Source organism: Podarcis liolepis, assembly GCF_965112155.1.
Source record: "Podarcis liolepis genome assembly, chromosome: 3".
Classification (NCBI taxonomy): Eukaryota; Metazoa; Chordata; class Lepidosauria; order Squamata; family Lacertidae; genus Podarcis; species Podarcis liolepis.
Genome location: NC_139557.1, coordinates 105469898 through 105493396, shown reverse-complemented (window position 1 = coordinate 105493396; position 23499 = coordinate 105469898). Strand labels below are relative to the sequence as shown.

Genomic DNA, 23499 nt, shown 5'->3' with positions numbered 1-23499 from the left:
ACCGCTACTCACATGCACAATCACACCACCACCCTGCACAAATAAACTCCGTAGCCAAGACTCTCATCTCCAGAACCAAACGCCTGGCTGACAAAGACCACTTGACAACTGAGTTACAGAATCTCTCAAATGTGTTAATCGCCAATGGATACCAGCAAAACAGGGTTACGAAGCTAATCCAAAAAGAAACACCCCCCAAAAACCAAGACACAGAAGAAAACAATGGCATGGCCCTCCTTCCTTATATCAAGGGCACTACAGATAAAATTAGCAAAATCCTCCATAAACACAATATCAAAACAGCCTTTTGCACCAACCAAAAAATAGCCAATATCCTCAGAAACCCCAAAGATAAAATCCAGTTGGAAAACCAAGGGGTCTATGAAATACCCTGCAAAGTCTGCCCAGCCACGTACATTGGACAAACAAACAGACGAATAAATGCACGTATCGCAGAACACAAGAATGCCGTCAAAAAAGAAGAAAAAACTTCCTCTCTTTTCCAACACATGAAAGAAACAGGACACGAAATTAATTTTGCAGATTCCAAATTGCTCTTTAACATGGAACATCACCACAAGAGAATAATCATGGAAGCCATCGAGATAGAGAAACACCCTCACAACATGAACAAGCGTGACGACACGTCCCGCCTGCCAGACATCTGGAAATTAGCCCTCCCCACAAAAACCGACACCAGAACCAGAGGCACACAGAACGCCATCACCAATCAACCACACCAGACCCTAACCCAGACCCTCTCCACAGATAAATTACAGACTCCATCCAGTAGCCAAACCATAGTGGCACCTCCAGATGCTGCACCCCCCTGCAATCCCTACACAGATCTGGCTGGCACAGGGCACAAAACCACAGCTCGCCCCTATACACGAAGCCAAGCCAGAGCACAACTAAGTGCAGTACAGCCATCTTCTCAGAAAAACTCTTCACAAGCTCAAGAGGTCAAGACACGAAAGCTTTAGCAACTAATCCACACTTAATGACCCACCTAAGTGGTACTCAGAATATCACTCAAGAAATCACTCAAGATATCCCTCAAGTAATTAAAGAACAAAAGAAGAAAAGGCACACTAACCTGGGAACTTCCTCTCTGCCCAGAACGTTGGAGGCTATACACCACACCCCCTCAACAGTATTTATAGGAACTCAAACACTGAGATCCTGCTCTGTTCCAGTAACAAGAAGCCGAAAGCACCAGCCTGAAGATGACGAGTGAGACCTCGTCGAAACGTCGCCTAGACACCCCAACTCTTACACGGGAAGACACCCGAAGACACCAAAACCTGCATATATATATATATATATATATATATATATATATATATATATATATATATATATATATATATTGTGCTTTACAATTTAAAATACTCATTTTACCCCCTTAAGATATCATTGATTTCCCTTCTTCGCTTTCCATGGTTCATTTTACATATCATAAATCCCTGCATATTTTATAAAAACTATATCATTCAGTATTCCCTTATTGCATCCGTCAAAACTTATTTGCACTGCTGAATTTATCTTAATGCTGCCAGCGTTTTCCGCTGTACACAATTATTTCCCACATATTCAATAAACGTTTTCCAATCTTCTTTAAATGTATGTTCTTCTTGTTCTCTTATTCTACATGTTAAGTCTGCAAGATGTGCATACTCTGTCAGCTTAAGTTGCCATTCTTCGGTTGGGACCTCGCTCGTTTTCCATTTTGGGGCTAACAGTGGGGGGGGGGGTGTGGAACACTGTATTTTGAGTATACAACACTTTGCCCAGCTTTGATATAACAGCAAGCAATGGTTTGTTGCACACCAAGAAATCAGAAAGACAGGGAGAGGGGTGGGAGCATGACACATGCGTAACACTAAACCATGGTTTCACATGATGTACGTTCTTTAAAGAAGAAAAAACAACAAGAGCATGTTTTAGTTATCCCAGGCCTTAGATAATGTGGCTTATAAATCCGAATAAAGTGCAAAATGAATTGGGTTGTCCTGTTCCAAAACAAGCTTTGTTTTTTATATGTGCGTTCTTCTGAATTTGGGACAGCTCTTTCCCTGGACCCCAGCTTCTCCTCGGGAGAGACTCATGTCAGAGCGTAGGCTGGCCCAACTGTGAGTGACCAGATACCTGTAGGGTATAACAGGGGCCCTCTTGTTGTCCTCAGAGAGAAAATGGTGAAGATGCTGGTGGAGCTGCTGAGCAACCAAGTGAAGGAGAAGCTGCTGGTGGTGATGGCACTGCGTCTGCTTTATGTATTCATGGCAAAGTACGATTGGAGAGTTCTCTTTGCCACGGAAGGCGGTGTGCGTGCCGTGTTGGGCTGCATGCAGGAATATCCCGCATCAGCCTTGGTCCAGCAGGCTGGCTTAGCAGTAAGTAGAATGTGGGGGGGGGGGGCGGCGGTTGCCTGATGGGTATGGAATTGGGGGAAGTGGGCATCTTAGCCTATAAGCAAATGGAATGAGGGATTGGCATGACGGATTTTAAAAAACAACATATTTCCAGTGCAGCAATAGTGTTAGTCTATTGCAGCAAAAGCAGCCGGCAGTTTTGTGGCACCTTAGAAGCCTAACATGAGAGCTTATGCCCTAGTTTTTTTTGGCTTTTGTTTGCCTTTTTAAGGTACTGTGAGACACTTGAAAAATGTATTAGCCTCTTCCTCATGTTCAGAGCGATGGACTCTGAATAGTGCATAACTGATAATAATTAATAATAGGACAACTAATGTGCTTTTGGGAGTTAATGGCGCATAATAAATTGCATGGATAGCACACCTGCTTCAGAAAAGGTGGATTTTTACACAGATACCACTTTTGCCTAGAAGTTTACATGTACTCCATCATATTTGGTGACTGCATAGGTCTGTTTCATCTGTTTGTAGAAAGTGTAACATGTGTGAACAGGAGGGCCAGGAAGAATGAAAAGCCTATCCCTTAGCATGTGGCAAATGGGTCAGGGAAGCATATTGACCAGTGACAAGAAAATGCCAAGCAAGGTTTTCTAGAATTGTTCAGGAGTCTTTGCACTTATGAGAATTGGCCACTATTCAAAAAACTGAATTACAATGGAAAGGGTGGGGGTTGCTATTGTTGGGAAGGGCTTTTAACGTTTGCAAACTTGATTCCGTTCCTGCTTTTTGCCCTTCTAGGCCCTGAAAGTCCTGGTGGGTGCTGGGAATTGTGAGCTTCTGGGCAGCAGTGGGAAGGCTAACCCTCTGAACCACTCAGATGCCCAGATGATGCGGGAGATCTTTGCTAGCATTGGTTCTGCTTCCGGGAAGGATTCGGATAACTTGCTCTGTGTCATCTGTACAGCTATTGAGAAGATGTTGGGCACACCTGGGTAAGCTGAAAGGGGATCCTTGGCAAGATACTGATAGGTTAACCGGTTAAACTTAATTGAGGCTAAGGATAGCCCAGTGTGTGGAGATAATATTCAGAGTCCCCTTGATCAGTAACAGCGGGTGGGGCAGAAGGCAGGGAGACCAGCAGCAGATGAGCCAATCAGAGCCACCCTCACCTAGGTTGGCTGTTACGTAAGATGGCAGGAGGTGAGGCTGGCTGAGGTTGCTGCCCTTGTTTCTATAGAGCAGAGTTTCCCAAACTTGGGTCTCCAGCTGCTTTTGGATTACAGTTCCCATCATTCCTGACCACCAGTCCTGCTAGCTAGGGATGATGGGAGCTGTAGTCCAAAAACAAATGGAAACTCTGCTATAGAGCTTCTGAAGTGAAGGAATTCTTTTGGAGGAGTTGGAGTAGAATGTCATGTTCTTAATATATGGTTGACATACGTCTGGAATTTCCTGGACATCGCCAGGATTCAGCCATTGGTAACAGTGTCTGGGCGCGAATCACTGAAATGTCCGGGAAAATCAGGACATATCTCAATCTCCTTTCCTCCATCTTGCACCCAGCTTATTGTTGTTGTTATTGTTGTTATTTTATTTGTATACCACCCTTCATCGGGGTGGAGGAAGGGGGTGAGGGGCACCCTGGGTGTCACAACTGAGGGGGGTGACAAAATGCCAGGCGGCACTCACCGTGGGGCCTGCAGCACGTCCGCAGGCTCCACGCTGCCTCAAACGATCCGCCTGCCCCCTTCCCCTCAGCTGTAGGGCAGCTGAGTGGGAGGAGATAGGCAGACTCCTTGGAGGCCCCGTGGAGCGTCCTGCCCTGGCTGGCCCTGCCCCTGGGCGCAGAGCACACGTGCTGCCCCAGGCGCCCGATCGGCTTGCTCCGCCGCTGCCCTTCATCTACAGATCTCATGTGGTCCACAGCATAAAAGCCACAAAAAATATATTAAAAATAAGAAAAACCAATAACCTCCTCTCCCACACCACATTTAAAAGGACATTGGATGTCGATCAACCAGTCTGACACGCCTTATTTGCTGTTGTTTGAATTACTAGCTTCTCTGGAGCCGATCGTTGCTGCTCTTGTATAGTCCTGTTCATTTGTTCTTGAATATAGTCTCGTAAGGTAATGCCAGTTGGGTCAGGCAGTCACCCTCTGCTTGTTTCTCCTTTCCCCAGGGCTTCATCAGCAGTGCAAAATGGACTCCTGGTGCTGAACATGCTGATCAACCATCACAAGGGCCTGGCGGAGCAGCTAGGAAACTCTGACCTCCACGCCATCCTGCAGAGCTGCTGCCGAGCTGGCCAGAGCTCCAACGAGATCCTGGCTCGGATAGTGCTGAAGAGTCTGGCTGAACATAAGTTGCCGCTGAGCCAGGAGAATGCAGGTACGCATGGCACTAGACCTGCAGTTTCTGATCCTTAGTCCCCCTCTGCAATTTAAGTATTGAACTGCAAAAGGCTTAGTTTCACTGAATGATGTGGGACAGAAATCTTCCCAGTGCTTTATTTTTCCACGAAGAAGAATCCATTTCTAAAAATGTGTTGTTTCATAAAATTTGTTAGTAACAATATATGAATGCCAATACAATATTAGACAAGCTTGGCTCAAAGTTGTAATTAGTTTTTTTCTCTCTCCAACTGATCGTCACTATGAAGTGTCTGAGGGAGTAGACAGGGAAGAATTCAATGTTATGTTGAGACAATCATCAGGGGTCAGCAAACTTTTTCAGCAGGGGGCCGGTCCACTGTCCCTCAGACCATGTGGGGGGCCGAACTATATTTTTTGTGGGGCAGGGAATGAACGAATTCCTATGCCCCACAAATAACCCAGAGATGCATTTTAAATAAAAGGACACATTCTACTCATGTAAAAACACGCTGATTCCTGGACCGTCCACGGGCCGGATTCAGAAGGCGATTGGGCCGGATCCAGCCCCCTGGCCTTAGTTTGCCTACCCATGGACAATCATGCTATTTCAGCTTGCCAGACGGAACAATCCACCATCTGTCATGCCTCATGTGCTGTTGTGGGAGATCTCACACACACCCTGAGCCAATTCAGGGGGCTGCACAGTGGAAGGAATGAGGGGGAAACACCATAATGCAAGCACAGGGCTTCTACTGAGAAGGGGACTCATAGACAGGGTAAGCCACAAATGCATATAGGCCGATATCCAAAGTCGGTCATAATCAGAGCAGAACTATTGAAATCAGTGGACTTGGGTTGCTAATTTCCATGTGTCTCCTCTGTGTATGACTAACATTTAATGCCATTCAGTAATCCCAAACCAAAAGTTACAGAAAGTGCTCAGGTCGATTCATAATCAAAGCCAACATTCTTACTTCATCTCAACCTGCAGCTGAAAGCAAAACCAATTCTGTGATTAATTCTCGTTTTGTTTTCAACCAACACACAGTGCCAGTATCTCATATTTCTTTTATGGAGCCAGGGAAGTTGTTTATGTATAGGCTCATTTTTTTGGGGGGGGGGGGGACACTTTATCGAAAGAGGAAACTGGTTCAAGTAATTCTGAATAAGATCTGCCTCCCTCTAATGGGTGGGGTTCATAATGGTAGTGCAGTTGTCACTCTGCGCCCCCCCCCCCCAGCTGCTGATATCACTGGACGGGATTCACCTAATGAGCCCCATCAGTGAAAGCTCTTCAGAAGGATTTATGGTTGCTCAACTGGGCTTCCCGCCCCTCCCTGTGCCCCAAGTTGGCTTGGGGGAGGACTGCAAGACCAGTGTATGGCGTGGGAGGAGGGATCTGAAATGCTTGCAGAGAGTGTGATACTCTTTTCTCTCTTTAGGAGGCTTAAAAGACATGAGGCTTAAAACCACCTTTGCCCCAGCAATTCCTCATGTGGCTTTTCTAATCGTACTCAACAAGGCACGATCACCAACTAAGATTCTTCCACGACTCATTTTGGGAGAGTGCCATTTTAACTCACAGGGATCCTATCCTCATCTCTCCTTTTCTCCCTCCCCAGAGTCTGAGACCTCCTTTGAGCTGAAGGACATGGATGTCCCCACCCTGCTGAAAAACCTCCAGGAGACCAACTTCTCCAAGGAGGTGGTGCTAGCCCTGGAACGCTGCCTTTGTGATGAGGGTGTCTGCCCCGAGGGCAATGGAACCGAGCTTTTGCCGGACCGTGAGCACTTCTTGATGTTGATGAAAACCCTTGAACAGCTGGGAGCTGAGAAGACTGTGCAGATGGGCATGCTGAGGTGAGCTGGAAAAGACGGAAGCGCGGCTGTGCCTGGGTCAGAGGCTGCAAAAATGGTGGGGGGACTCGTGCATGTCATTGTCATAGCGTGGAGAGGGATGGTTCAGAAGAGTGTTAAGGCAAATTGGATGCAGGGAGACCAATGTCCCTTGAGTAAAGGTAAAGGGACCCCTGACCATTAGGTCCAGTTGTGGCCGACTCTAGGGTTGTGGTGCTCATCTCGCTTTACTGGCCGAGGGAGCCGGCGTACAGCTGCTTCTGGCGAACCAGAGCTGCACACGGAAACACCGTTTACCTTCCCGCCAGAGCAGTACCTATTTATCTACTTGCACTTTGACGTGCTTTCGAACTGCTAGGTTGGCAGGAGCAGGGACCGAGCAACGGGAGCTCACCCTGTTGCGGGGATTCGAACCGCTGACCTTCTGATCGGCAAGTCCTAGGCTCTGTGGTTTAAACCACAACGCCACCCGCGTCCCTGTCCCTTGAGTAGTGGTTACCTAAATTGGGGCATCTTACCTTTCTGGGAACAGACCAACAAACAATGTGATTGTCTGGTGTTTTCTGCAGCGTCTTAAACTTGGCATAGGGCATGGGAGGTTGTCAGACTTGGGGAGTTGTTGGCTAAGCAGCCTACGTTTATAGATTTTCATCTTCTGTTAGATGTGGAAACCTGTAGAACTTCTTAAAACTTGGAATCCGGGAATTTAGGACTCCGCGAATGGGGAGGTTCTCCAGCAGAGACAATGTAGGGAAGCTGTAGTCCTTCAGAGCGCATGTGAAGGAACTAAGCAGAGGATACTGGTGTTGAGAGGTGGCTTTTATGATCAGAATCATGAGGGAGAAAGCTTGGTGGGTTGTTGTGGCTGTTACCAAACATTTTCGGGGAATTCTCAAGGCAATCATGTGCTATGACGGGGGTGGCATTTCTTGTAGGAGTTGTAGTGAGCTTGACTTGTAGAGGAGTCTCCGTTCTATAGGGTTTCCACACATCTTAAAAGCAAAGGGAAAAGAAGACTTGTCCTGCTTTAGAAAGAGAGACATTATTAGAATGGACTCTTGAGCTGCAGGGGCAGCCCTGTTGCACTTGGGTCCAAGACAAGGCAGAACTTGCTGTTTTCCCTCTTAACCGTTTTTTGTTTGTTGCAGGATTTTGAATAAGTTTTTGGACAGTACCCAAGAGGATGCACTGCCCTGGCATGAGTGCATTGAGCCCTGCCTGTCCTCTCTGAGCGCCAACAGCAATGACCGGGAGGTGAGGGACTCAATTGGTATATGGCTTGAAAGCAAGAGGGGCTGGTGCGGTGGAAGTCATTTGAAGATCGTCCAAGATGAAGAATAATATTGAGCATCTGTATTGCATACTGAGTTGCAAATCCCTAACCAAATTTAGTCGACGAAAAGCAATTTTTTTGTCCTGCTAGAACCTCACATTTAAAATTTAGAAGTGTGTTGGCGAAACTCATGGTTTCAACTCTGCAGCCAGGGCAACTGAGTCACCAGGGATGGGTGTTCTGGGACTGGCAAATGTGCATATGGATAAATAAACCAATCCAGTTGCACGTCAATTGCCAATCATTATTTCAGTCCATCCTTTTAAACAGTTGCTCTCCAGGTCACTTTAAGCAACCATATTGGGGAGCTTTACAACAGGTTGGGCTTCCTTTGCCTTTCTTTGCTAGGCATGTGTGGTCGGAATGGACTTAAAATAATAAATATCTGTTTTGTGGCTTGAAACCTATCTGAGTTTGTGTGTAAGTAAGGCTGCTAGACTGTCAACTTGCCATGGCAAATTCAAGGAATATAAAAACTTAGCTAAATGAAAGCGAGTAGCTGATTTGGTGGGGCTAACCCAAAAGACCAGATATGCCTGTTGAACAAAAATACAAGGAAACCCCCACAAGGAAGGTCCTAGAGCAGGAATGAGGAACCTGTGACCTCCCAAGGACTACAACTCCAGTCATGCTGGCTTGGGGCTGATGAGAGTCCAACAACATCTGGAGGCTACAAGCTCTCCATCCCTTTTCTAGGGAGCTTAGAATCCATTCTTGTAATCACTTCACACCTCCCTTCCAGAAGCAGGAAACAATGCTCCAGGTGAGTCTTAGTGTGCTTCTGTGTGGTCTTGCACACAGATCAAAGTCTGTCCATAGATTGAATAGGACTAACTGGGGCGCCATCTTCCTTCATTAAACTGAAAGCCAGAGTTTACAGAATTGGAACTGTGCCAGAGTGCAGCAGAGCCAGAAAGCCACAAGCATGTAGATGCATTTGAAGCTGTCCATTGACTTCTGGTCTGACAGCATTTTCCCACTGGGGGAAATTTGGAGACGAAGCCTTAGGCCACCTGGGGAATATATCAGGCGACAGCTTAAAGAAGGGAATGGAGATGCAGAGGATGGCTGTGGCTTCCCCAGAGCTGTCCAGAACGTTGTTGAAGAAGCTGGTTGCAGAACCCAGCCCTGTGCTCCACCATCTTGCCATTGCTGTCTTCTCGTCTGTAGGTTGTGCAGGAGTTCATTCGCTTCCTGCATCGCCTGGCCACCACAAACAAAGACTGTGCCGTGGTGATGAGTCGCGTGGGCACAAAGGAGGCACTCACCAAAGCGATGGACAGGTACAACTCCAATCTGCTGCTAGTGACGGAGCTGCGTGACCTGGTGACCGACTGCGAGAAATACGCCAGCCTTTATAAGAAGATGACCACCAGCATCCTGGCTGGCTGCATCCAGGTGACTCTGAGACCAGGGTGGGGTAATGAGGCTTGGGGTGGCTGGCCCAGGTAACTGGAGGGAGGGCATGGGGTGTCAGCAACCTGGCCAGTTATGTCTGGTAAACCAGAGGAGGTCAGCCTGAGATTAGTGGTCCTCTTCTGAAGCTCTGGGGCTCTGTTCTCTTCTTCATCCCCCATAATACATTTGACTTGCTGCAAATGGTGGAGCTCCCCTAAAAAGATGCTTGGTGAATTTCAAGGCTCTCTTCAGCAGTTTAGGCTACTGAAATTGAAGGGATCAAAAGCCAGATACTTTGTTCTGATCATGCCTTGAGCTCTACTAAGAATGCCTCTGTTTGTTCCTCTGCCCCACTTGCTCTGACAGATGGTTCTGGGTCAGATAGAGGAGCACAGGAGGAGCCACCAGCCTATCAACATCCCTTTCTTTGACGTGTTCCTGCGCAACCTTTGCCAGGGTGAGCGACTCATTTGGGCAAGGAAGCAAGCAGCAGCTGCATCGGTGTGATGCCTGATCCAATTCAACTTTGCTTTTTGGTCTAGGTTCCAATGTGGAGGTGAAGGAAGACAAGTGTTGGGAGAGGGTGGAAGTCTCCTCAAACCCCCACCGAGCCAGCAAGCTGACGGATAGGAACCCAAAGACATACTGGGAATCCAATGGCAGCACTGGCTCCCACTACATCAATGTTTACATGCATCGTGGAGTAGTGGTCAGGTGGGTCCTGGTGGGGTTCACTGAGGAATCTCTTTGCACAGGTTGGGTTGGGGGAATTCCTAGGCAGCAAAGTAAGGGTGGGCTTGACTGCGTTGGTGCAGTTGGCACCTCTAAGGTTTTAGGGAGATGCTCACCTGGCTGCTTGGTTTTCTTTACGAGCAATTCTCGGAGAACAGAGGTGAAAACTGTGGATATTTTTCATGCCAGGTATATTGTGAAACGCTTTTGGCTTTCAGGGTAGATGACCCCACCAGCTTTGTGGAGGGTGCTGGGATTCCTCCAGGGGTTTAGCTTGAACGCTTGTTTCTTTTCTCTCCTGGTGTAGGCAGATGACTCTGTTAGTGGCCAGTGAGGACTCCAGCTACATGCCAGCCCGGATCGTGGTCATGGGAGGAGAGAACTCTTCCAATATCACTACCGAGCTAATTACTGTGAGTGCTGCAATCTTTCTGTAAATCTGTACTGCTCTGGCCATGAACTTCAGGTCAGAAGGGCTCACCATATTGCTGCAATCTGGGCCCAAATTATCAATATTTGACATAGAGCATGTATCTGTGTTGAATTGCCTGACACTGGAGTGATTACCTATTGGAGATTTCCTATTTCTACTGGACCTGCCTCTTGCCTACCTGCCTTTCCTTATTTCCTAGTGGCTATTCTACCCTTCTTCCCATCCCCAGCTATTTTTAAGGGTATATTAGAAATTACATCAATGAGCAGGGAAAGATTTAGCTTGCCTTATTGATAATGCAGAAAAATGAATGAGGTTTTCTCCATCACAGAAGACTTAACATCTATTGAGAGGATAGTCTCTTTAAATTTCTCTTCCCATTTCTGTCCTATGGAGCAGCTTCCTGATTTCCCTAAAAGCTGCCTATGTACCTTTGCTGTGAATTGTTTGGTTTTACATTCTCTACAGTTGTAGTAAGAAGGGCTCTGGTTCTTTACATCAACGGGGGGAACACAGAGAAGAAGGGTGTGCACAGGGGCAGGGGGGTGGATAGTTAACTGCATTAGCACTTCTAGCTCAAGGTGAGACTCTGGCTCTTTTCCTTACAGCTGAATGTCCTGCCATCAGCCAGCAGGGTGGTTCTTCTGGAGAACATGGCCCGCTTCTGGCCCATCATACAAATCAAAATCAAGCGTTGTCAGCAGGTAGGGATGTACAGTGGAACGGAGAGGAGCTTTGATATCCTGTACAATTAGTTTCCGCACATTAATAGGGCATTTATTTTGAATTCCCAAGCTCACCCATCCACACACCTTCTCTCAAAATAGCATTAGTGTTTCTAGAATATTGCATTTTCCAAGCATTTGAAGGATTGAGATCCGTACCTGAGAAAATGCAGCGCTTCTCAAGGAGGAATAGATTTGCCGTAATGACATTGTGGAATGTTGTTAATGCGAGTGCAGAGGGTATAGATTGTGAGACGACAAGTGACAAATAAACAGCTTAACACTTTGTAGCTTGGTCACATTCTGATAGTTTTTCATGGATGCTGCACTGTTTTTTGGAACTTTTTTGGTTTGCACAAACATTTTGCAGCTCCTTTACAGCACATCTCATATGCAGAAGAGCATGGCTATCTTTGAAAAGACAAAGAGTAGCTACTACATAAAAGAGTGTAAAACACAGTACTCTTCTGTGTTAAGTGGGTGGAATATGGCTCTCTTATTGTTATACCATAACTTGGAGAAATATGTTCATGAGTGTGGGTGGGCAAACTTTGATCATATGGAAATAGCGAGTTCCTTCTTTATACATAACACATTGCCTTATTGGAGAAGTCCATGTCGTTCTCAGGGGGGCATTGACACTCGCGTGCGTGGCATCGAGGTGCTGGGCCCCAAGCCCACCTTCTGGCCCATCTTCAAGGAGCAGCTGTGCCGGCGCACGTACCTCTTCTACACCACCAAGGCACACACCTGGTGCCAGGAAATCTCGGAAGACCGGATGCAGCTGCTGCAGCTCTTCAACAGGTCTTGCCCTTTCCCTGGGGCCACAGGTGGGGAGGGGCAGGGGTGTCCTGCGGGGCAGGGAGGGGTCTCCCTCTTGCGCTGGGAGGGGGTCCACATTCCCAGCCCTTCCCACGCTTACCCCAAGACAGAGTTTCCCAAACTTGGATCTCCAACTGTTTATGGACTGTTCCCCTCGGCCCTGATCATACGTCCTGCTAGCTAGGGATGATGGGAGTTGTAGTCCAAAAACAGCTGGAGACCCAAGTTTGGGAAACCCTGTCGGAAGATATCCATCCTGCTCCTCCCCCCCTCCATCTCAGTAATAATAATAATATGATGATAATTTTATTATTCATACCCCACCCATCTGGCTGGGTTTCATGTTGTTCAAGCTCCTGCCCTGCTTTGTCCCGCACCCTGTGCAGCCATTGCTTCTCAGCCCATTTGCCCCTGACCTCCATAGGCCTCCAAGCGTCACCCAAGTCAGCAGCTGACCCTCCACCCCTTTGCCCTTTCAGGTTGAACAGTGCCTTACGCCACGAGCAGGTCTTTGCCGACCGCTTCCTTCCCGACGACGAAGCTGCCCAGGCCCTGGGCAAGACCTGCTGGGAGGCTCTGATCAGCCCTTTGGTGCAGAGCATCACCACTCCAGGTATGGCATCTCCTTCCTGGCACAAGTCCTCAGGAGCCACATCCTCCCCTCCCCTCCCCTCCCCTCTCCCAGCAGCCCTCCGTGTTGACTCTTTCCTGCCCTGCAGATCCCAGCGGCATCAGCCCCCTTTCCTGGCTCCTGAGCCAATACCTGGAGAACCTGGAGGCTTCCCGGAGTGCCCAAAGCCGGGCGGCCATCTTCAACTCTCGCGTCCGGCGCCTGAGCCACCTGCTGGTGCACGTGGACTCCAGCAGCCCTGAGGCCGAGGAGCTCAAGCCCCCAGTGAAATCCAGTGAGTGTCTCCCCACTCCCTGCTTGGGCAGATGGACAGCCCAGGGGGGGCAGGTCCCGTTTCCGAACTGAAGGTGGGAAGGTCACCGCAGGGGAGCCTCTGGCAGGAGCAAGAGTGTCTTTCGCGTCCGGGGCTGCAAGGGGGGTGGCGTTGGTGGGAAAACTGGGGAGGGAGGAGAGCCCTCAAGGTCCCGTATAGTCAGAAGTGGGTGCCTGGGTGCTCCGGTCCCCGTGAATAACGCCGCACAACCCCCACTTTGCAGATGGGAAGAACGGGAAGAACAAAGAGTCGAGCTCTGGGACTGTCAAGGCAGCCGTGAAGAAGCCCAGCAGCACCACTGGCATCACCCAGTGCTGGAAAGGGGTGGTCCAGCAGCAGGTAGGGGGAGCAGAGGACCAGGTGCGAATGGGGGCGCCAAGCAGGGTGAGATGCGGCGTAGCGACTCTCCATTGCTGCAAACAGATGTCTTCCTGGCCACGTCTTCCATGGCAGACCATTCACTAGTCCTGCTGCGTTGTTCTCACTGTGTCTGCATGCAGCTGCTTCCCTGCCTATTAAGGGGTTACTGGGAAGGCAGCCTTGGGGAGAGCTGAGGCTGCAGAACAGGACTGGGTGTGGACCAGACTCTCCCAGGAAAGGGGGTCTCCTGGCTCCAAGCTCTACGTGGTGCTGCTAAATTAGGTGGGAGCCTCGTTCTGATTTTGACACTTCTGCCCCAGTTCCAGTCACATGCCCAGACTTTCCTGACGACTGACAGCCAATCAAAAGATGAGATAAAGGGTGTTTAGCGCTACCCAGGACAGGCAACCAGCCAGGCATCCCTGCCTGCTGGAAGACTTCCAGGCAGGCCCCAGGGAGCCAGAGAAGGGCGTGTGGGTTGCTCTGACCCTGTTGTGCTCCTGCCGTCCCTCTGCCCAGGTGAAGCTGTTCCTGGAGTCCTCCTGGCAGGCCCTGGACTTTGTGGAGCGCTACTGCAACACCTACCTGCGCCTCCGCACCGCCATGGAGGAGCTCTTTGGGCAGCAGATGTCCTTCATGCTGGCCCTGTGCCACGGCTTCTCGGGGGGTCTGCTGCAGCTCTCCTTCCTGACAGCCATGCATGTGAGTAAGTGTGCAAGGGTGGGGGGCACGGCCTAGTCATGGGGGAGCTCATTTGCAAGGAGCAGAACTGTCCCTCTGACACCCCCCCCCTGGATCTGCAGGCAGCCTGGCCTTGCCCCTTGCAGTTCCAGGGATGTCAAACGTGGCCTCATCTCAGAGCCTGCTTGGCTCCCCTGGCCTGATCACAGAGCAGCCAGCCTCCCCCTCTGGGATCTTCCCCAGATGCCTTGTCCATCCCCTTCCCTGGAGGCGTTGCTGCTGCTTTGGAGGGAGGAATCCCCTCCGCCCCCTTGCCCCCCCCTCTCCCTTCATGGAAGCTCCACCTGCTGCTTCTCCCGGCTTCAACTGGTGCCTCTTGCTCTGTGGCCAACAGGTGAGTGAGCAGTTTGCCCGCTACATCGACCGGTGGATCCAGGAGAGCTGGGCGGACTCTGGCAACGTGGAGACTTTGCGGCGCCTGCAGCAGAGCCTGGAGCCCGTCCTCTTCCTGGCAGGCCTGGAGTTGGCCAACACCTTCGAGCACTTCTACCGGTGAGGAGGCCTTCGTGGGGCAGACATGTGGAATTGTACTGGGGAGGGCAGAGATCGGGGGGGGGGGGGGAGAGCAGCTGCCGTACAGGCAGAAGGTCTTGGGTTCAGTCTCCAGGAAGGAGGGAGATATTCCTGCCCGAAGCCCTGGAGCCACTGCCAGTCAGTGGAGGGACCAAGGGACCTGGCTCAGTCCAAGGGAGCTTCCCATATTCCCAAGGAGCTGCTTATCACGTTGTTCTGGAAGACGGCGCAGGCGTTGGGCAGGAAGTGGTGCAGCCTGTTCCTGGCACTTCCATAAGGAAGAATGACTTGAGAGCGACGGTTCAGCTGCTGGGTTCCTTCCTTCCTTCCTTCCTGGGTCTCTTGTACGTGAGGCTGGCCTGCCCTGCAGGAGGGGCGAGGGGGGTCTGGGCTGATGGGTCTGCCCTCTCTGCTTGCGCAGGTACTACCTGGGAGACCGGCTCCTGTCTCAGGGCAAGACGTGGCTGGAGTGTGCGGTGGTGGAGCACATTGGGCTCTGCTTCCCCAACCGCTTCCCCCAGCAGATGCTGAAGAACCTGAGTGAGCTGGAGGAGCAGCAGCAGCAGTTCCACCTCTTCCAGCTGGAGCAGCTCGACAAGCACCTGCTGGAACTCGACCAGGACGGGAACTGGGAGGCGGAGGAGGAGATGGAGGAAGGAGAGGTGAGAGGCGAAGGAGGGGCCAGCAGCGCAGAGCCCCATCCCTGTGGACCACGCAGGAGGTCCTCTGCCCCCAAGGCCTTTGCTTCCTCCGCTGACACTGCCTGGGCAGTGTCCGCCAAAGCCACAGACCTTCTGTATTTCCCCAGATGGTGGAGGCGCAGCAGCTGTTCTCTCGGGAGGAAGAGGCCGAGGTGAAGGTGCTGGCGCTGTCTCCACGCTGCTGGACCATCTCCTCGTTCTGCTACCTGGAGGATCCTGCCAGGTTCTTCCCAGAATCCCTCAGTCAGCACCTGAGCAAGTTTGCTGACTTCTACACCCAGAGTGAGTGCCAGGCTGTTCTTGAGCCCAGCCCTGCCTCTCTCAGGCTGAGTTTCGGGGGGCAGGTGGACCCCACTTTTACCCAAGACACTGAACTTGGAAATAGGAACCATCAAACTTTCTATAAAGAAATGATACAAACCTTCGCAGGGAGCTGTGAGTCTTTAAACCATCCTTTGAGAGAGGCAGCGTTAAGAGGTTCATAATCTTTGGAAAATCTGGCTAATCTACGGAACGTGGGATGAGACAATAAAAAAAAAAGATTTGTGTTTTGTTCATGCTTCTCCAACCCCAGTATTGTGATATCCTGTCCTTGAGCAGAGAGGCAGAGAGAGTGTTGCCCGTCTTGCCGCTGTATTTCTCCCTGACTGTTGCCTTTGTCTTTCTCAGGTCAGAGCCGCTTTGGGCTGGAGCACACCAAGCCGCGGCGTTTGCAGTGGACGTGGCTGGGCCACGCGGAGCTGGAGTACCAGGGCTGCCTCCTGCACGTCTCCACCCTGCAGATGTACATCCTCCTCTGCTTCAACACTGCCGAGGTCTGAGACTCCCTCATCCCCACTTGCTTGCCATCAGCAGGGCATATTCCGTGACTTGGAAGCAGTCACCCTCTGAATTTTGCACAGCAGAGTTGAAAGTCCTGCAGGATGGGAACTGATCCTTGCAGATCCTAAGGATCCTCACTGGGACCCAGCCCCTGTTAAGCAAATGCTGGATGTGCTCTTTCGGGAGCTTACTCTGCAGATCCATTTAGCCTACCTTTTGTCATAGAACCAGGATCTTTTGTGCATGACTACAGTGGGGATGGTAGGAAGTTTGGGGTGGAATTAGATCAATGGCACTAGATTATAGAATTGTAGAGCTGGAAGAACCTCAAGGGCCATCTAGTCCAATCCCCTGCAATGCAGGAATCTTTTGCCCAGCATGGGACTCAAACCCACAACCCTGAGATTAAGTGTCTCTACCGACTGAGCTACCAAGGTGGAGGGTGTTCACCAGCCTGTGTTCAGCCAGCTATCTTATCTGATTTAAGCTGTAGGTGGCTTCTGGATTCTGTTGCTGAGAATTTAGCTGCTGCAGGCAGTTGTTGCCCAAATTTAGTGAAAATATTAAGACCTACAGAATTGGTGAGAGCTTAAGGTTCCATATTCTGAGACAGCCAAGAATCCTTCACCCCAGAGTCTCAGCACTGCAGTTTGGGGCTTGGAAACATTACTCCATGCTTTGCAATGGTGCTGCAATCATGGGGCGACCTGGGCTGAGTCTTCCTTCATTGTACTGGGCATCTCTTTGCCTGTGAGCTCTTCTTCTTCTTCCCTGGGAGCTCTGCAAACAGACCAGCATGATGGCCTAAGGCAGCGGACCCTGAAACCCAGGGGCCAAATACAGCTGTCTAGTCCTCAGAACATTTCCCGAGGCCACACACCCCTCAGTGTTCCCAAATGTTTTTGTGTGGCTGGAATCCATTCTTCTTCTTTTACATATAAGTTTTATTTTTGCATTTTCTTTTTTACATAAACAGATGAATTAAATGTATAAGCATATAATCCCTTTTGACTGCCCCCCCATTGTAGTTCTTAATGTAATAATTTTCCTCTCTGCATTTCTTTCATTACTCCATTTTTATAAATCCTTTGTCAATCCATAGTTCAATTTTTTACTACAAGTTTTCTGTCAATCCTACCAGTATATGTAATTGTTTACAATAGTTTTTAAAATAAGTTACAAACTTTCCCCATTCTTTATTTAAAGACCTCCTCTTCCTGGTTTCTAATTCTTCCCGTAAGTTTTGCCATCTCAGCATAGTTCATCAATTTTGCCTGCCACTCATCTTTGGTCGGCGTTGTACCATCTTTCCATTTTTGGGCTAGCAGAGTATGCACAGCCGTGGTCGTGTACATAAATAGTTTCGTCTGATCCTTTGGGATCTCTGGTCTTATAATACCTAAAAGAAAAGCTTCTGTTTTCTTAGGAAATGATATTTTCAACCTTTTCCCCCAGTTCATTGTACAGTGGTACCTTAGTTCTCAAACTTAATCTGTTCTGGAAGTCCATTCCAAACCAAAGTGTTCCAAAACCAAGGCATGCATTCCCATGGAAAGTAATGCAAAATGAATTAATCCGTTCCAGAAGTTTAAAAACAACCCCTAAAACAGCAATTTAACATGAATTTTACTATCTAATGAGAACATTGATCCATAAAATGAAAGCAATAATCAATGTACTGTACTATAAAATAAATAAGACATGTAGATGATAAAAATTAAAATTAATTCTTTTTCTTACCTGCACTGATGATAGTCGTCGTTTGGATGGGGGGCTTTTATCCATTTCCGCAGTCACACAATCAGTCGATCAGTAGCTGACCTGGGTTCCACACAGTCACAAAAACAAATTAATTGAAAAAGCCTCAAAAATAAAAATGCAAAATAAAAGCGCCAAACTTAATCCGTTTGACTCCTGAAATGTTCAAAAACCAAGGCGCAGCTTCTGATGGTGCAAGTGCCTCAGAAACAATAGCCGACAGCTGCATTGGATGTTCGGCTTCCGAAAAACGTTCGAAAACTGGAACACTTCCCGGTTTTCAGAGTTTGAGAACCAAAGCGTTTGAGAACCAAGGTACCACTGTATATCATTTCCCAGAAGTATAATGTGTAGAAAGTAGCTTACTCTTCAAAGGTAAAATGTACACTTATTGTTCTGCCTACTTTTACCTCTAGACCCACCTTCATTAGCATGTGGGCCTTGGAAGCTTCTCCGCTGACACAAGGGTTCCACCCTAAAAAGTGGGTTTTCTTTTATTGCATTTGCAGTATTCCTTGCAAGAACTCTGGGGCGAAAGTCTACATGCCCCATTATTTCTTTGCTTCTTCCTTTTCCTCTGTGTACTCACCTTCATTTCCATACCCCCCCCCTTAATTTTCCTAGGAGGTTTCGGTAGACACACTGTTACAAGCCACGGATCTTTCCCCCGTCCTCCTGCATCATGCGCTGAAACCTCTAACAAACGAGAATGGGATCCTGACCCAGAGTCAGAGTAAGTGTGGGGTTCAGAGGAGGAGGAAACAGGGTGGATAAAAATTAAAAAATCAGATTTTTTTATTTAAATCGGATTTTTAAAATAAAATGCTTTTGGAGGAAAAATATTTCTAAAGATAGTTTTCTATTTAAGTTACATTGTAGTCCAAAGGCTATTCATCAGGAAATAAGGATTTGTTTTAAGTTTTTCACGTGTGCTAAAACTCAGTCTAAGGTGGTGGTGTTTTTTTTTTAAACCATTTAACCACATCAGTTAACAAACATGGATACATATGCTACAATGTTATTGTTTTAGTTAAATAAATTGTTTAAATTGTTATTAAGGAAATGATTATTTTTCTCCTTCCGATAAAGTACAGCAGAAAAGTAGTTGTCCAAATATAAACAGTTAACTTACTAAACCTCACAATAATTTCATTATTATCTGTCAGTGTATTTCTAATAGTATAACTAAATCAGTAATTTTTTATATAACTGTAAAAACTACTCTGAAAATTTATTCTTCCAAAAATGAAACCTTCCTCTGGTTGTAAATATTAAGATTATACCAGCTAGAATGAGTCTTTCTGTAAAAAAAAGATTTAAATTGTGATTTAAATTGATTTAATTTAAATCAAATCCACCCTGGGAGGAAAGGACCGTGATTCCCTTGGGAAGCTATCCCAGCAATGTGGGTGGGATTTTGACTTCCACCTCCTGCCCTGCAGCAGTTAAGTTTGCCATGTCAGATGGTGCAGATGAGGTTAGGCATTGCAAGAGGAGAAACCTGTGCCGTGAATTGAAGCCCCGTATTCTTTTATTGTACCTTTAATATTTTGTTGGAAGCCGCCCAGAGTGGCTGGGGAAACCCAGCCAGATAGGCAGGGTATAAATAATAAATTATTATTATAATTATATAGATGTCTTGAGGCTGAACGAAGGGACATTGAGCCAAATGTCCGGCCAGCGCCTGTGGCTGTTGCCCAAGCAGACCTACTTAAATGTGGAAGAGAACGAGGGCAGCGCTCTGGAGAGGAAGAGGAACATCATCTGCTGCCTCCTTATCCAGATCTTGAAAGAAGAGAAAGAGATACACATTGACAACCTGGTGTTCAAGGTATGGAACGCAGGGACGGGGCCTTGCAGCGCAGTCCGACTGGTAGGTGAAGCGCAGGGACTAACTCATTCCTCTTGCCTCTCCCAGGTGATCGATGCCTGCCAGAAATGGGAGTCTGGCTCAGCTCTGAAATTCTTGAGCTTCTGCTGCAGCAGCACGGATGTCCTGTCCTGCATCCTGCACTTGCTGAGCCAGGGCTACATCCTGCGCCAGGAAGAGAACCCGCAGCTGCTGGAGTACATCTGTGCTGAGCCCACCACACCTCACCGGGGCCAAGCTCAGCTCATCTTCCAGAGCACTGATTGCCAAAAGGCCAAGGCTTCTTCTGGGACAGACCCTGGCAACAAATTGCCTTTCAGGTAATGAGCTTTTTTGTTTTGTTTTTAAATTAATACTTTTTTCAACAACAACAACAATAATAATAATAGTTTTTTATTATTTATACCCCGCCCATCTGGCTGAGTTTCCCCAGCCACTCTGGGCTGCTTCCAATTGAGTGTTAAAAACAATATAGCATTAAATATTAAAAACTTCCCTAAACAAGGCTGCCTTCAGATGTCTTTTAAGGATAAGATAGCTGCTTATTCCCTTCACATCTGAAGGGAGGGCGTTCCACAGGACGGGCGCCACTACCGAGAAGGCCCTCTGTCTGGTTCCCTGTAACCTCATTTCTCACAATGATGAAACCGCCAGAAGGCCCTCTGTGCTGGACCTCAGTGTCCGGGGCTGAACAATGGGGGTGGAGATGCTCCTTCAGGTACACAGGACCAAGGCCGTTTAGGGCTTTAAAGGTCAGCACCAACACTTTGAATTGTGCTCGAAAACGTACTGGGAGCCAATTCATTTTCCATATTCCATTCAATTTACTGATACAGTCATGATCATCGACTTCCCTTCCCCATCCTTTCGTGGTTCTATAGAGTTACCCATTATATGACTGCATATTCTGATTTCTCCATAGGTTTTGTTCTTCTCCCTCCTCATCATATCTTTATATACTTTAAGCTGTTGGATTTACTCCAACCCTGCTAACGTTTTAACCTGTTTAACATTATTCTTCATAATAATATCAGTGCTTTTTTTCTTTAAAAAAATGTTTAGGGGTACTCTCATTTTGACTCAAGAAAATCACCATTTTACAGTTCATATCGGGGGAAATAAATACAGTAAATGATTCACAAAATGTTTAGGGGTATGCGTACTCCTGCGTCCCCCCAGGAAAAAAGCACTGAATAATATAATAATAATAATTTATTATTTATACCCCGCCCATCTGGCTGGGCTTCACAAGCCACTCTGGACATCTCCCAAAAGAATATTAAAAACACGCTAAAACATCAAACCTTAAAAACTTCCCTACACATACTCTGCAAACATTTCCCACTCTTCCTTAAATACTCTTACTTCATTAGTTAAATTTGCTGATTCGACATATTCCCATCAATTTCATCTGCCATTCCTCCTTTGTTGGTGTTAATTCCCTCTCTCCAGATGTTTCGTTTTAACATGTCACATAGCAGGGATGTAGGAGCCTGCCTGCCTACTTGTTCTTTGTTGGTATCTTCATGAACTTACCTAAAAAGATAAAGAAAACAAAAGACTGAGTTAAGCATTTGAAAAATCTATTGAAATCAGACATTATAAGTTCATCTTAGGTTGGGTAGTTTGCAAGTCTCTGTGGCTTTGCATAAGGTTTTGTATTTGTCTCAGAAGATTGATAAAGAATATGTAATTATTTTGGTAATTATTGTGTGTATATTAGTTGCCAATGTGTTGCATGAGTTGTACTAAAGGTAAAGGTAAGGGGACCCCTGGCCATTAGGTCCAGTTGTGGCCGACTTTGGGGTTGCGGCACTCATCTCGCTTTATTGGCCGAGGGAGCCGGTGGCCAGCATGACTAAGCCGTTTCTGGCGAACCAGAGCAGCACACAGAAATGCCGTTTACCTTCCCGCTGGAGCGGTACCTATTTATCTACTTGCACTTTAATGTGCTTTCGAACTGCTAGGTGGGCAGGAGCAGGGACCGAGCAACGGAAGCTCACCCCGTCGTAGGGATTCGAACTGCCGACCTTCTGATCGGCAAGTCCTAGGCAGGCTTTGTGGTTTAACCCACATCGCCACCTGTGTCCCTATGAGTCGTACTACTTGTTGTGATAAAGCTATTTTTGCCTTCAGGTTGGATGCCTTTGGCCTCGGCACAGAACAGGTTCTTATGGAGACGGTGCTGCTGCCCATGGGGCGCACCATGAGCCAAGATGAAGTTGGGGTGCTGATGAACCAGACAGTGCAGAGGGTCTCAGATACCCTGAGTGTGACGGCAGATGTAGCCCAGCATCTGCTTATACACTGTAAATGGAACGTGGATGTTCTGATTCAGCGCTACACAGAGGATCCAGAGGTGCTCCTGTTCTCCTCAGGGATGCAAGTGCGAAACCCCCAGGAGCCCTCGAGCCCTGTCACCCACTGTCCAGTCTGCGTGAATCTGCTGAGTCAAGATGACAACCCACCTGTTCTCTGCTGCATGCACTACTGCTGCAAGGTGAGGTCCGGCTTCCCTTACTGTCCTGACGGCAGGTATCTGCTTTCATTCTTGCCATTCTGGTCTTAGAATATAGAATATTGTTGCTTTTTGACATTGGGTGTCCCATCCTTGTCCCATTACAGTGGTACCTTGGTTCTCAAACTTAATCCGTTCCGGAGGTCCGTTCCAAAACCAAAGCGTTCCAAAACCAAGGCAGGTTTTCCCATAGAAAGTAATGCAAAACAGATTAATCCGCTCCAGTCTTTTAAAAATAACTCCTAAAACAGCAATTTAACATGAATTTTACTATCTGACGAGACCATTGATCCATAGAATGAAAGCAATAATCAATGTACTGCACTATAAAATAAATAATAGTAATGTAGATGATAAAAATTAAAATATGTTTTTCTCTTACCTGCACTGATGATAGTCATTATTTGAATGGGGGGCTTTTATCCATTTCCGCAGGCACACAATCAGTAGCTGAACTGGGTTCCACACAGTCACAAAAACAAATTAACTGAAAAAGCCACAAAAACAAAAACGCAAAATAAGTAGCAAAAACAAAAGCACCAAACTTAATCCGTTCCGGAAGTCCGTTTGACTTCCGAAATGTTCGAAAACCAAGGTGCAGCTTCTGATTTGGTGCACGTGCCCTGGAAAAAATAGCCGACAGCCGCATGGAATGCTTGGCTTCTGAAAAACGTTCTAAAACTGGAACACTTAATTCCGGGTTTTCGGCGTTTGAGAACCAAGGCATTTGAGAACCAAGGTACCACTGTAGCCCTATTGGTTTTGGTGTAAATCTCCAAAACTCTCCCCCTTGTGGGCGACTTGTAGCACTGCTGCCTGTGTTGTTAATACTGCAGATCTCTAGATCCCATGTTTTCTTCCCTCTCATTTTTTCTTCTTCAATTAGTCCTGCTGGAATGAATACTTGACAACACGGATTGAACAGAACCTGATTCTGAATTGTACATGTCCCATCTCTGACTGCCCTGCACAGCCGACTACTGCCTTTATCCGCTCTATTATTTCCTCCAAGGAGGTCATTGCCAAGGTAGGCACAGGGGTTCTGATGCGCAAGCTCAATCTATCAAAACCTTCTACACACTAGGCAAGAGCTTCATCTTTTCCTTATGAGAGAACACCTGTTGTGTCCTATAGCCTGGGATCTGAGTAATAGGTCAAGCCGTTAATCCTTTTAATTTTAGCGATGCTAACTCTCCCATTACTCAGCATATTGCTTGCTAAGATTTC

At 47.6% G+C, this 23499-nt stretch overlaps 1 protein-coding gene and 1 long non-coding RNA gene across 2 annotated transcripts in view; one reads left to right on the top strand and one right to left on the bottom strand.

Moving 5' to 3' along the window:
* LOC310703018 overlaps positions 1 to 23499 on the bottom strand; it is a 429179-nt gene that overhangs the window by 257742 nt on the left and 147938 nt on the right. The gene's annotated exons all lie outside the window — the stretch shown is intronic.
* LOC310702485 (cullin-9-like) overlaps positions 1 to 23499 on the top strand; it is a 57278-nt gene that overhangs the window by 23991 nt on the left and 9788 nt on the right. The window contains exons 9-32 of the mRNA XM_083493968.1: positions 2186 to 2393; positions 3170 to 3363; positions 4553 to 4761; positions 6368 to 6605; positions 7751 to 7856; positions 9106 to 9333; positions 9700 to 9790; positions 9876 to 10047; positions 10373 to 10478; positions 11107 to 11202; positions 11852 to 12027; positions 12525 to 12658; positions 12765 to 12950; positions 13213 to 13328; positions 13869 to 14051; positions 14425 to 14582; positions 15025 to 15265; positions 15412 to 15586; positions 15974 to 16119; positions 18509 to 18617; positions 19519 to 19715; positions 19803 to 20074; positions 21891 to 22254; positions 23159 to 23299. Coding sequence (XP_083350094.1) covers positions 2186 to 2393; positions 3170 to 3363; positions 4553 to 4761; positions 6368 to 6605; positions 7751 to 7856; positions 9106 to 9333; positions 9700 to 9790; positions 9876 to 10047; positions 10373 to 10478; positions 11107 to 11202; positions 11852 to 12027; positions 12525 to 12658; positions 12765 to 12950; positions 13213 to 13328; positions 13869 to 14051; positions 14425 to 14582; positions 15025 to 15265; positions 15412 to 15586; positions 15974 to 16119; positions 18509 to 18617; positions 19519 to 19715; positions 19803 to 20074; positions 21891 to 22254; positions 23159 to 23299 — 4246 coding nt within the window. The remainder of the gene's footprint in view (positions 1 to 2185; positions 2394 to 3169; positions 3364 to 4552; positions 4762 to 6367; positions 6606 to 7750; positions 7857 to 9105; positions 9334 to 9699; positions 9791 to 9875; positions 10048 to 10372; positions 10479 to 11106; positions 11203 to 11851; positions 12028 to 12524; positions 12659 to 12764; positions 12951 to 13212; positions 13329 to 13868; positions 14052 to 14424; positions 14583 to 15024; positions 15266 to 15411; positions 15587 to 15973; positions 16120 to 18508; positions 18618 to 19518; positions 19716 to 19802; positions 20075 to 21890; positions 22255 to 23158; positions 23300 to 23499) is intronic.